At 49.0% G+C, this 13,104-nt stretch overlaps 1 protein-coding gene across 2 annotated transcripts in view; it reads left to right on the forward strand.

Moving 5' to 3' along the window:
* The first annotated feature begins 3,696 nt into the window (after positions 1–3,696).
* KDM5B (lysine demethylase 5B) overlaps positions 3,697–13,104 on the forward strand; it is a 55,572-nt gene continuing 46,164 nt past the window's right edge. Inside the window, exon 1 of one of the 2 annotated variants that reach the window (XM_074564060.1) lies at positions 3,697–4,002. In XM_074564060.1, coding sequence (XP_074420161.1) covers positions 3,865–4,002 — 138 coding nt within the window. In that variant the 5' untranslated portion in view covers positions 3,697–3,864. Of the gene's footprint in view, positions 4,003–4,387; positions 4,535–13,104 lie in introns of those variants that run through there. The other variant, XM_074564061.1, reaches the window with a different exon arrangement.

Here is a 13,104-nt window from a genome sequence, read left to right on the forward strand (position 1 = left end):
AGGGAAGAGCGCTGGGCTCAGCCAAAACCTCGGCACTCCTCGCCTTGGGCCAACCTGACCCTTTACTGTTTGATGTCTCTGCTCGGTCACTGCCAGGACAGCAGCTGCCCTGTCGCTTGGGTACTATCACAGCACTGCAGCAAATGGGGCCGTTCTGCTCCCTGGGAACAAATACAACAGGCTTCAAGAAAGCCTATCTAATAAAAGGCTTTAATTAACGACAGTCAGCTGAACCACACAGAAGGAATGTCTGCATTCTCATTCCAGCTGAGTGAAGTCTGCTTTCCTCTCTGCAGTCTGTGCTTCTGTAGTACTTGGGGAATTCATCCCAGAACCCAGAGCCATTGATTTCTAGGCCAGTGTGCTGTGCCACGCTAATCCCCGGACACAGCACACGCTCTGCAGATGTCATGGCAGGAGGAGGGTACAGGAGAAGGCAGCGTGCAGAAGTACACATTTGTGTTGAAGCATTTACATTAGCAGGTAGCAAGGTGGAAAGACAAGAAGGATGCCTGATGGGGTGTTCAGACCCTCCAGGGGTTACTACTTACCTTAAATCTTGGTGGATGAGAAGCTCAACATGAGCCGGCAAGGTGCGCTTGCAGCCCAGAAAGCCAACTGCATCCTGGGCTGCATCAAAAGTATGGCCAGCAGGGCAAGAGGGGGGATTCTGCCCCTCTGCTCTGCTCTGGTGGGACCCCACCTGGAGCGCTGTGCCCAGCTCTGGGGCCCTCAACATCAGAAGGACATGGACCTGTTGGAACGGGTCCAGAGGAGGCCACGAAGATGATCAGAGGGCTGAAGCACCTCTGCTGAGAGAGTTTGGGTTGTTCAGCCTGGAGAAGAGAAGGCTCCAGGGAGACCTTATAGCAGCCTTCCATTCCCTAAAGGAGGCGTTCAAGAAAGCTGGGAGGGACTCTGGATCAGGGAGTGGAGCCATGGGATGAGGGGGAATGGTTTCAAACTGAAAGAGGGGAGATTTAGATTGGATATTAGTAAGAAATTCTTTACTGTGAGGGTGGTGAGGCACTGGAACAGGTTGCCCAGGGAAGTTGTCAATGCGCCATCCCTGGAGGGGTTCAAGGCCAGGCTGGATGGGGCTTTGAGCGACATGGTCTAGTGGGAGGTGTCCCTGCCCATGGCGGGGGGGTTGGAACTAGATGATCTTTAAGGTCCCTTCCAACCCGAACTGTTCTATGATCCTATGATCTTAGCCAGACCTGAGCCACCGTTCCCTCCCTTCAAGGCACCTGCTTTTTATCATTGGGTCATGGCTTGGTCTCCCTGCCCTGCTCACCTTTAAATCTTTGTAGCAAGTGCTGCTTCTCCTCCTCCATAACTTCCTAGGTAAAGCACCTCTGCTTTGAGTGTTTTTCCATAGCAGTCCCGTAGGAGAATTTTGTATGTGACTGTATTGGCAGAAATGGTCCTGCTAAACATGGTCCTTCCAGCTCTGATGGAACAAGTCCTCAGGGAGTCATTACCAATGAGACTTTATTTGCTGTACAGAAGAAACCAGCGGTGTTCAAGCATCCTTGAAACTCTTGGGGAAACTCTGAGACCTGAAGTCACAGAAGTGGTGTTGCTGGAGGCGTTCTCTGTGCTGGAGACCCTTGGGTTTTGGATGTGACGCAGAGCAGCTGTTCGGAGGTGATTAAGCAGCTTAGTTTTCTCTCCAGATTGTGGTATTAGGTAGGTGACTTCTACTGGAGGTACCCTTGGCGTAAAATGAAAGTATAAACCAGTTATGGTGTATTTTACATACGTGCCTTAAGATTTCTGTCTAAACTTGATGCTGCTTTTGTACAAGGAAATAGGTTTGTTGACTTCTGTCAGCTGCAGTTAAAGTTCAGCAAAGGAAAGAGCCTTAAGCCTCTTCCCAGAGCTCGTGGAACTCCGAGGTGCTCCCAATGGCTGAGGTCTCTCCAGGGCTCTGGCTGTCCCCTCAGGCCCCCTCGGGGTTTGGCTGCTGGGCCCTGGTGTCCCTGCTGGGCCGGAGGGACCTCGGCCATCCCGCTGTCACCCCGGATCCCAGCACTGTCCCTGCCCGAGCGCTGGGCCTGGGGGACGGGACGGGAGTGGGTCATGCTGTCCCGCCCCGGGCCGGGGGGTCCCACAGCCCCCAGAGCGGTGCGACCCACAGCGCAGAAGGCTCCAGGGAACCCCCCCACTACTTTTCTCTGCACAAATGCCCTGTATAAAAGCTGTTTCTTTTTTTTTTGTTTTCTCTTCATTTTTAAAGTGCGGAGAAGAATAAGGTTTATCATCTTAAACTGGCAGCGAATGCTCTGTACTCTAATTTTTTGATTTACTCTAAGGGCGAGCAGCAGCTCAGGCAGCTGACGTGGCCCTGCTGCCCCTGAGTGCTCCTGGGGAGGGTCGGGCTGGAGGAACGTCCGCCAGGGAACCAATGGCGTGGGACGCGTGGGCTGCCTTTGCCACCCACAGCAGCTTTTCCTCCATCGGAGCAACCCGGGGCTGCGGCCCCACGGTCTGCTGCTGCTCCTGGGCCCAGACAGCCTGTATTTGACATCTTGTACCACTTTATTAATAAAGCAGTGAGCACCTCTCTCAGTTTTATTCAAAATTTTAGGCCAGCTGAGTGATGTTTTATTAAAAATTACACCATGAGCATTGCGTCCTCGAAGTAAAAGTTGTGATCTGTGTATTTTACTTTAATTGCAGGCTATAACAGCACGCGGGTTCCCGTGGCATCGCTAGCAATAATGGCCGCAGCCTCACGCTGCGTCCCCTGCGGGGGGTGAGGGGCCGGGCCGGGGCCGCCCCCTCGCTGTCCCCTGGCCGGGCCCGGCCCCGCGCAGCAAATGGCGGCGGCGGCGGCTGAGGGGAGACGCGCGTGGGCGCTGGGGGGGAGGGGGCGGGGCCGCCCGGCCACGCACGTGCGCTACGTGCGGCGCCTGCTGCTGCGGCGGGGCCGCCCCTCCCCCCGCCCCGAGCGCCGCGGGGGGATGGGGGTGTGGGAGGGGATGGGGCCGCCGCTCCCGCGGGGCGGGAGAAGCCTCGTCTTCCCGGTACCGGCGGGCGGCCCCCGCAGGGCGGGGGGGGGGGGGGGGGGGTTGGTCCGGGGTGCCCCCGGGCGGACAACGGGCCGGGGCCCCGCGGAACAAAGGGGCCGGGCCGGGACCGGCGGCGGCGACCACGCACAGACAATGCGTCCGCGCGGGGCCGCCCCGCCCGTGACGCGTCCGCGGCGCGGCCAATGGCGGCGAGCGGAGAGGCTCTTTAAAAAAAGAAGCGCCGGCCGGCGGCGGCTGTCAGCTGTGGCGAATCCCTCCGCGCATGTAAACAGAGCTCGGCGGGGCCGCCGGCCCATGTGCCGCTGCCCGAGGCGGCTCCAACGGCCCCGGGCGGCGCGTAACGAGCCGCGCGGGGCTCGAGAGTGCGGGGCTGAGGGGCTTCCCCGAGCCGGCAGTGCCGGGGGGAGCGACCGCGAGAGAGGTCCGTAGGCCTGGGGCCGCGCACAAAGGTGGCCGGGAGCGGGGCCGAGGCCCAGCGGGCTGCAAGCAGTCTCTAGCGAGAGGCGCGGTGCCCGCCGTGCCCGGGCAGGGTCCTGAGCGCGGCTCCAGCCTGCGCTGGGGGGAGCCGCCGCCGGGCAGAGCGCTGTCCCCGGGTTCCGACGCCCCCTCACAAAGGCGCGTGACGGGGCGGGGCGGCCACCACCCCCTCCCCCCGCCCAGGCCGGGGCGGACTCTTTTTCTCTCGCTCCTTACCCCCCCTCTCCCCGTTCCACCCCCCCCCCCCTCCCGGCGGAGGCGCACGTCCCGTTCCAGCGGCGCTCGGCGGCCCAGTGGCTGTTAGAGGATTGTTCGGAGCGGCAGCGGCGGAGCAGAGCCGGCCCGGGCCATGGCCGAGTTCCTGCCCCCGCCCGAGTGCCCCGTCTTCGAGCCCAGCTGGGAGGAGTTCGCCGACCCCTTCGCCTTCATCCACAAGATCCGGCCCATCGCCGAGCAGACCGGCATCTGCAAGGTGCGGCCGCCGCCGGTGAGTGCCCGCATGGCGCCGCCGGGGAACGGCCTTTGTGTGGCGGCCCGGCCCGGCCCGCACCGGCGACCCCCCGCCCCTTCCCCCCTTCAGCCCCGCGGCCGCTCCGCTCCCCTCGGCCGCGCAGCAACCCCCGGGCAGGTGAAGTTTCAGCGCCGCGGGGCTGGAGGGTGACCTCCCGCAAAGTCGCTCCTAAGCGCCGGAGTTGCCCGGTAGGAAAGTCGGCGGAGGGGAGCGGGGCAACCGGCCTCGCCGCGCACCCCGCCTGCCCGGCCTCGGCCTCCTTCCCCGCCCGCCCCCGCTGCTCGGCCCCAAAAAGTTGCCAGTCGGCCGGAGCCCCGCGGCTGGAGCGGCTGCTGGGGGGGAGCGGTCGCCGTGCCGAGCCCCCGACCCCGAGGAGGCAGCTGCCTGGGTGTTGCCCTCCATGTTGGCATTGTGGCGGTGGAGGGCTGGGGGGAGCGCCCCTCGGCCGCTCCGGGCCCCCGGCGGCCTCCTCCGGCCCTGCCCCCGCCCCGGCTGGGCTCCAGCACAGGTAACTGCGTCCTCAAGTTGAACAACACCAAACTCCGCAGCTGTGAGTTTGGCTGGTGCCTCTGCGAGCTGAAGCCTAGACAGACATGGCCACCATTTTAGAATGCAATCCACAGTGGGAAGAGTAATAAGCCTTCGTCTTCATCATCATCACCTCAACCGACAGTGTAGTAAGCCCAAAACTGGGGTGTGAATTCTGATTTCCTTTTGTTGGTTGACTCAATTTACTGAGAAATACTGCGAAGATCTTGGAACCATAGTTTGTGTAGTCATAATTCTTAGTTCGTTTAAAGGGATAAACAGCCGGACTGGTGGGGATAGGGGCTTCTTAGAGTAAAAATCTAATTAACAAGTGTGTGTGAATCATCTTTCTTTTGAGTGAATTGCTCTTTCTGTAAGTGGAGGGTGGTGCAAGTCTGGGGTGGTGCAGCTGGCTTGAGGTGGTTAACATGATGGCAAGAACTAGAATGCTAAACAGCAGCCGAGAGCCTTAAATCTCATCCAGCAAGAGGTGAAGCTGACAAAATGTTTCTGCAGACTTAAGTTTTGTGAGTGAGACTTTGAGTTCAAAGAAATGATGTTCGGAAACACATGCTTCACAGTTTCATGTTTTGATCACTGCCGGGACTCCTGTTGGTAACCATCCTTTTCCTTATGAATTAAAATAGAAGTAACTTGCTGTGTTGCTGTCTGAGAGGATAGAAATGCTTGTAGCAGATTGAATAACGTGAATCTCATTGGAGAGGAAGATGTTTCTGTTCTCTGGAAGAAGAGTCATGGTTTGCAGTGGTATGAACACACACAAGAACGCTCTTGATTTTATATCTAGGTAGAATTTGCCTGTGCCCCTTCTCGTGCAGTGCAGCCAAATGCTGACACAGTTGAGGGGGTAAGATGGTTTTCATTATACAGTCAACATTGAACTTATGTAATATTTTTGAGTAGAATAATCTTTTGGGGTTGTATATTGTCAACGGTGTTTCAGTAGCTGTGAGTGGAACAGAATTTTTATCAAGGTTTTTTCTTTTGTGATTTGTTTTTAAAAAAATCTCATCTGCGTTTCTTGGCTGCTTATGTAAAAAGCCAAAACCCTATAATAAAGGCTTCTCGTAAGCTATGATATCTGTTAGAGACTCAAAAATTAATAGCTCTCATAAGGAATGAATTACTTATTACAGATGCATTTTTGGCATACTCTCGTCTTCACTTACTGAAGAGCTAATATCTGTCTGTATTTATGATTGTATGTTTCGCTGAGCGTATTTAGAAGTAGGATGAAAATAGTTGGCGCTGCTGAGGGCTGAGCACCTAATAGTGGTATGGGGCCTGGCTTTCATGAGAGCTTAGCTACCGTGGCTCTTATCTACCCCAGATAATTAATTGGATGACTTGTGCAAGTGCAGTTGTTCGTTCACCGGCCTAGAGCATAGAGGGAGCTCTTCCAGATCTACCAGAAAAAGCCTGGGAGTTGACGTAGTTCCTGGCCTTCCTCCTGAAAACAGGAGGCGCAATGACTATTCAGTTATTGTTCTTTTCTGTGTAATCGAGCTGTTTATAACATTGTGAGCTACAAACTATACCTACCTCTTCACAAAATTATATATGTTCCAACCAAATGCATTGTTCAGCGACAGCTGAGGCTTGAAGTCTTCATGCATCCAAGTGAATCTTTTGCCTGCGTTCTTAGTCCGGTTACGTGCTGGTGAGCAGGTAGGCAGCACTGTGAACTGTCAGGGTCTGTGCTGAAAAAGGAATTAAAAATTTGATTGCTTGGGTTGCATTATTTTAGCTTAAACTCTGCTGGAAAATTATCAGCAGAAGAATTTGTGCTTTTGAACCGTAATATGGAATATTGTGTGAGAGTGGTGATGCCCAACCGTAGTTTCACAATTTGCTCGTGAAGAAGGCCTTGCACCGAAGCTAGCTTTGATGTTACAGCACCTGACCACAAAGAGGAGAGCTCGCTGTTCTCTGAAGGAGAAGGGTCTTTTTCTCTGGAACCTTTTTGCTAGTGTTAGCTGGGTGCCAGGTAGGCTTGGAGAGAACCACATCTGTGGTGGCTTCTCTTGCGTGGCAGGTTTCGAGGACAGTGAACTGTTTTGTGAGGGGGGTATCGAGGTATCTGATGTGCTGTAGGCATCTGGATGGAAGATAGAGGATTCTGGGGGATTGTTGTGTGTTCATGGGATGGAAGAACGTCCAGGAATGTAACAGGAGGTGTAATTTCTGCATGTCCGTTTCCAATTGAGCACTCAAAAGAAGCTTTCCTCCTCTTCATTCCAGTTCAGTTTGTTCCACTCATCACTGATGGCTTAGTTTTGCTCTTAGTTGGGTGATTCTGGGATACTGTAATGGCTGTCATGTAAAGGGTGCAACAATAACTGTATTCACTGACACTTTTTGTACGGAACAGCAAAGCAAAGGCTTTTTGTCAACAGTCTTGAGCATAAGTAGACAGTCCTGTTGGCAGCAAAGTGTTCACAGGAGATACAGGGCTTTACCAGTGGTGGTTGCTTCTGGTAGTTAATGTGCTACATAAATTAGAGATGCTGCGACTCTTGAACTGAAGGTGAGGAGCTAGATGCAGAAAAGCGGATGCTGCACAACTTGTTTGCAGTCCATCTCGTGCTGTTTTGTAGTTAGAATTTTCTTCTATGAGCTGAAAACATCCTTTATTAGGATTTCTTTCTTTAAATGGTAATCTGGAACAGTGGTTTATTCCAAAACTTGGCATGTCAAGTGGTGGCCTGACATTCTGGAAGATTTTATGATTGCTTTGCAAATTACTGGGGGCACTTAGATGAGTGAAATGAAGTATTGCTTGAGAATGGTATCGTTATTTGAAGTAGGTAGTTAATAGTAATTAATGAAAGCAAACAGTCTAGCAAATTTGAAGTCTAGCTTCAAGAATAAAAGGTAAAATGTAGGACATATGATACCATTCCTGCTTCAAGTTTTTCTTGAGAATGGACTCTTCTTCCGCTTCATTGTGTAGTTGCTTTGCTGCTGTGAACAAATAGCTAATAATGATTACTTAAGCCTTACTTGCCATATTAATCGCTTTCAAAATATACAGTATTCTAGAAACATTGTAATTTTCCCATGGCCAAACATGGAAATTGAGAAAAATCAGGCTAAATTTTATTGCTTTAAATAATGTGTATTTGGAGAAGTTCAGTTAAGGCCTTTAAGTAACCTTAAGTCTGCCCTGATAAAACTAAGCATTTTAAGATCAGAAGGTCTGTATTAATATAGTTGAAATTTTGAAGGAATTGACAGTGGAGTTTTCTGAATTATTGTCTTGCATTTTCCAGTAATCCTGTAATAGTGGGAAACTTTCAAAAGGCTGAGAGGAATTAACTTCCGTATGGGTTTAAATTCTTTATGGGTGCAAGAGTTGTTGATCACATCTCACTCCAGGGTGGGAGAACGACTGGTACAGTCCTGACTAGGAGCCTGAAAGGTGATACTACGAAATACAATTGTATGAAAACTGGCGTTGTCAAATTAGTTTTATTGTTTTCTATGAGACTATGTATTTGGTTAAGCCAGTTGTGTTGTCATGATCTGAGATATGTAAATTACTTGAATGTGTTTCAGTATTCTAATTATAATAACTGTTATTGTGCAAAATTGATATCATACTGCAGGAAATCACAACTTATTTCAGCTATTAATGAGAAATTGTAATGAAGAATATGTTTCTAATGGTCTTTCAGAATCTCAAGCCAACAGTATCTAATTTTCATTAAAAGTCTAGAAGAACAAAAGAAATTATTGCATATAGATCGCACATTTATGGCGGGCAGCTCATTGTTATGGAGGGATCCCGATTGCCTAATAAACAATGGATGTTATGAAACAGTAATCGCTTAAGTGGGACTTAATGTGAGGTTTTACATTTGGGAACAAAGGAGCGTAGGCCAGTCCTGGAGGAGGGAGGATTATTGAAAAATAACTGGATCCTTGTGGCAACCACTGTAATGGTAGAATGGATGCTTTGGCTAAACCAGTGAATGCAGCTCCTGAGGTTCTGGGTGAAGAATGGGGTGATTTACCTCTGTGGTAGCATGAGAATAGAAAATCCTGCATTCAGAGTACTGCACTCGTTTGAGAATTTTAAAAAGATTTCACAACGAGAGAGAGGATATGGAGACGCGTCAAGAAAGTTCTGCGCATGAAAGAATGAATTTTGAAAAATGTGACCTTAACAAAGCTTGAGCGGTGAAACCTAAAGGCACAGGGCTTCCAAGAACTAGAGCTGCTGCTCCAGGGATGTATTTTCAGGAGCAAGGTTGATTTAAACAGCGTCTGTTCAGCCTGCTCATTCAGCTGCCTGCTTGATTTATTTTCATTTTTATGGAGAAAAAGAAAACACAAAGCAAACCAAAACCCCTTCATTAAACTATGGACTAAAACCAATTCACTGTTGGAACAACTTTGTTGAGGGTTCTGGCAGTCTCCCGGTCCTGAGGTTGTAAAACATACTAAAACAGAGAATTGTTATACTTTGTCCTGAACAGGAAGTTGATTATGATGATCCCTCTGATTTGACAATATACAGAGGCTCAGCCAGTTGATTTTTATCAAAAAGAAAACAGAGAGATAACTCAATTACAATATGTAAGTGAGCTTCATAGGGAGAGAATCCCAGGTACCGCGTCGTTTGTCAATGTCGATGAGAAGAGCCCGAGCTGCCGGTTCCCGTTCAGCACAAGGCAGATTTGCTTGACTTGGGTACCAGGGGGTGTGTTTTCGGCTGGGCCGGTGACCAGCTGCTGGGGAAAAAATGAAGGCTGGTGGTGGATTTTCCCCTTTCTGGCACTTTGAGTTGAAGACTGGTCGTTTTTTTGGGAAGAGATATTTCAGTGCTGAGGTTCCTGTTCACACGCTGTCAAATTCTTGTGAAGAAAAATAGATCAGTCACCAAAGCTCATTAGGAAATTTTTACTTTAAATGAAGAATTTACTGTGTTCAATACAGGGGTCGTAGTATGAAGTTAGGTAAATTCAGAGTAGATTATTTACTGGTCTCCTCTGATCTTTAATTGGCAGGAAAATATGAATAAGGAGTATCATTTTGCTCGTGGTGGCTGCCATGTGCAGCAGTGCTGTGGTCACTGGTGGTGTGGTTTCTGCAGTTCAGAAGCACTGAAACATTAGAGTGTGCTTAAAGGACGGTGAGATTTGCCTCTCCTTGACTCAGGTCTCTTCTAGTGAGGGGTTTCCAACACTCACTCTGTTAAGCTCATTGAAAATTTAAGATGAAACAATTCAGTCTGGAATTCTCTATATGGGTCAATAGTAGCAGCATGTTTGGGGATTTTTTTGTAGTTTTTTTTTGTTTGCTTAATTTGAGATAAACAGTGTCAATTAGCTAAAAGCTGAAATTTAGAGTTTCAAACTAAATGCAGCTCCCTTCCCCAGCATTGAAACTAAAGCAGCCAGTGAATGGAATGAATTTATGCCTGTGTATCCATTAGGATGTACTGTCTCTCAAGCCCCGATTACTGGGTTGTATCTGGGAAGCGCTGGCGGGAGTCTGTGCATGTGTGTGAAAGACCAGGTTGGATGTTTTTAAAAGCCAGGGGGAACCTCTGGGTTCATACAACCTGATTTGTGTCTGAGTAAATACTCTTCCCTGAGAAAGCAGGTGCTTTACAAGGGAAAATGGATCTGAACAGACGGGATGGGGCTGTAGGTAGCCAGGGCAGCAGAGGATGGAAGCCGCTGGGGACTCCCCTGGCCAGAGGTGAAGCCAGCAGCGTTGGTCTGCTGCTGTTCTGGGATGGCTGCGTTCAGATCTTTTCTTAATCCGAGTTACATCAGGATTAAAATCTAGGTTTAAAAGCTGCCTGTTAACAGCTCCAAAGAGGGCACAGGCTGTCTCCAAAGGGAGAGCGCCAGAAACAGTCTGTGCTGTCCCTGCCGTTTACCAGTCAGACACCCACTGGGGACGTGCTGTGGGACCAGACCAAAGGCCCATCTACCACTTGCTGCGTCTCGAGTGGAGATGGCAGTAGCTCTTGGGGCCCAGTGCCCCTGGGTGCTGACAGACGAGCCTGGCCCTGGTACAGGTGGATGCTCTGCTTCAAGGTCTAGGTCAGTGCCTCTGAAGAGTTCGGAGATCTGGGAGGCGTTGCCAGTGCACTGACCCCAGCGCCCTGTGACCTGCTGTTTGTGAATGCTGCTGCCACATTGCTTGTCCTTGCCTGGTGCTGCCAGAGCCTCTGGGTCTGTTCTGTTCACGCAGTCGCCTCTGTGGAGAGAAGAGTGGTATCTCCTGTATGGAAACCTTGCTGCCTGTTTTGTGTTGATGTATAGTTTCCATCCTCTGCCTTTGGGTCTCGAGGTGCAGCTGTTTCTGAGGCTCGAGAATCATCTCCAGTTTACCTGATCTCTTATTTCTCTCCAGGTTTGGAGCTGGCATACAAAGACTGGGATCTAGGGAGGCGATTCCCATTGCAAGCTCATCTTTGTCTGTGGTTCTCAGATGGGAAGGATTTGTGGTGGTGTTTTGTCCTTTGTTAGTCTGCAATACATAACAGAGCCTGATTCTGTCTCAAATGAGAAATGCTCCACCAAGCTTATGCTATTGGAGCGTTCTGTGTGTAAGGTGTGTTACTGCACCCACGGTCCCTTCCTAGCAAGGAGGAATTCAGTGTTTATGTTGGAAAAATCACCTGTGCTCAAAAAATCAAACAAGGACCATGTCACCACAAACTAGGTTAGCTGATGATGGGAGTTACCAACTAATGTTAGCCTTTTAACAGGGTCACAGAGGGATTAGTTCCCATTCAAAAGGAAGCTTTGTGGATGACCCACTGACACTGCTGCGGCGATAAATGGTGGCGCACATCAGTTTTGCGTAGATTCTGCCATCTGAGTTTCTTTTGAGTGTGTTTTTAATGTAGTCGTAAAACCGTGAGACGAAAAGGGACCTCCTGAGTCACGGAGTCTGCTCCCTCCCGCTCGGAGGCAGCAATCATGTAACACCTTTGCAAAGGCAAGATCAGAGATCTGGGAACAAAGGATGTAGGTCACGCTCGCAGGGTGGGCATCCTGGGAAGCGGTGAATTGCTATAGTTAACTGAATGAATATGTGTTTCTCTGGCAAGAATTGCTAAGATATTCTTTTGGATCTTACTATGAGACGCTGTCTAGCAAAATAATGAAAGTGACGTCTCTCTTTGTGTCTGACACTGGAGAGATTGCAACTAAAATGCTACTTGCAGTTTTCAAAAGACATTGAAAAAATAGGAGAGGTCTCAGAAAAAAGCCCGAGGAAAAAACCTTTATTTGCAGGACTGGGAAGCTGGTCCTGTAAAGAGAAGCAAAAAGATATTTGTTTATTGAAAAATGTCTTGAAACATCGCTTCCAGGAAGTGCTCGTGAATAGCTTCTTGGACAGTAAGCAAACAAGATATTTGGTTAAAAATGCGGTGAGGATAAGCGAAAAAGAAAATTCAAAGCTAACTTGTAGAACAGCTTACCAGTGACAGTGGTAATTTCTTCTTCACTTGAATTCAAGAGAGTGGGAGTGGTTAAATCTTAATTAGAGAGTGAGTTTGGATGAGGTGGAAGGCTTACCAGCTGAAATTATACGAAACCTGCCATCCCTCTAACAACAGGTCTGTAGGGAGGAATATAGAAATAGTCTAGAAATAGTTCTCCTGACCATTTGTAGTTTGCATTGCCACTTGAAATATTAATGTGATTCTCAGAGTATGCCTTCTGAACAGTGAGGTTTGTCTATAAAGTTTATAGAAAAGTTTGAAATTTTGATGTTAGTCTAATTTTTTGCATGGATTGATATTCAGGTTTATTCTCTTAAGTCTGGTTAACAAATGCACGGTAACGCTAACGTAGGCAAATGATACTGTGTGTTCGTTACAGGCTTCTAAAAATGCTGTATGGACAATAGAAAGCAACAGACTCATTTCAGCTGAAGAGTCTGTGTGGTGTAAAAACTCATGATTTTTTAGGAAGTTCAGGTTTTCTTGCTTTTTGCATATCCTCATATCCTTAGTGTTTAGCATGCTTGTTGAAAGAAACATAAATTGATCTTTGTAAACTTTTTTTGTTTGTTTGTTTGTTTGTTTTTAAAAAAAGGAGGGGAATCCAGACCAGTTGCTTTTGAGGACCTTGCCAAGTGCATGCTGGCTGGAAATTGCTAGTGTCACAGACTTCCCAGGCACAAACGTAAGGGAAGTGGGCCCGTGGAGTGGGTTTGCGCGTGCTCTTCTCTTCCACAGCAAAGCTCATCACGCGCATCAGCAGTTTTGCAGAATTAGCCTTGCCGTGAAAAAGCTCCCTCTTGTGGTGTTGCTGCGTTTTCAAGGTGCATGAAGGCATTTATCTCAAAATATATATGTTTCTTAATACTCATTTTAATGGATATTGCATTTATCTTAAGTTGTGCTTCAGAACGTATGCAAGATTTTTGTTGAGTAAATAACGTGATTATTAAAGAAGGGTTGAAAGCATCTTGTTTAGGAATTAAGGGACTTGCTGTACCCTGGATAGATTGATAAAAAGACGATAAAAACAGAAGACGATAAAAATTATTCTC

The sequence above is a fragment of the Larus michahellis genome, chromosome 21 (assembly GCF_964199755.1).
Source record: "Larus michahellis chromosome 21, bLarMic1.1, whole genome shotgun sequence".
NCBI classification, from domain to species: domain Eukaryota; kingdom Metazoa; phylum Chordata; class Aves; order Charadriiformes; family Laridae; genus Larus; species Larus michahellis.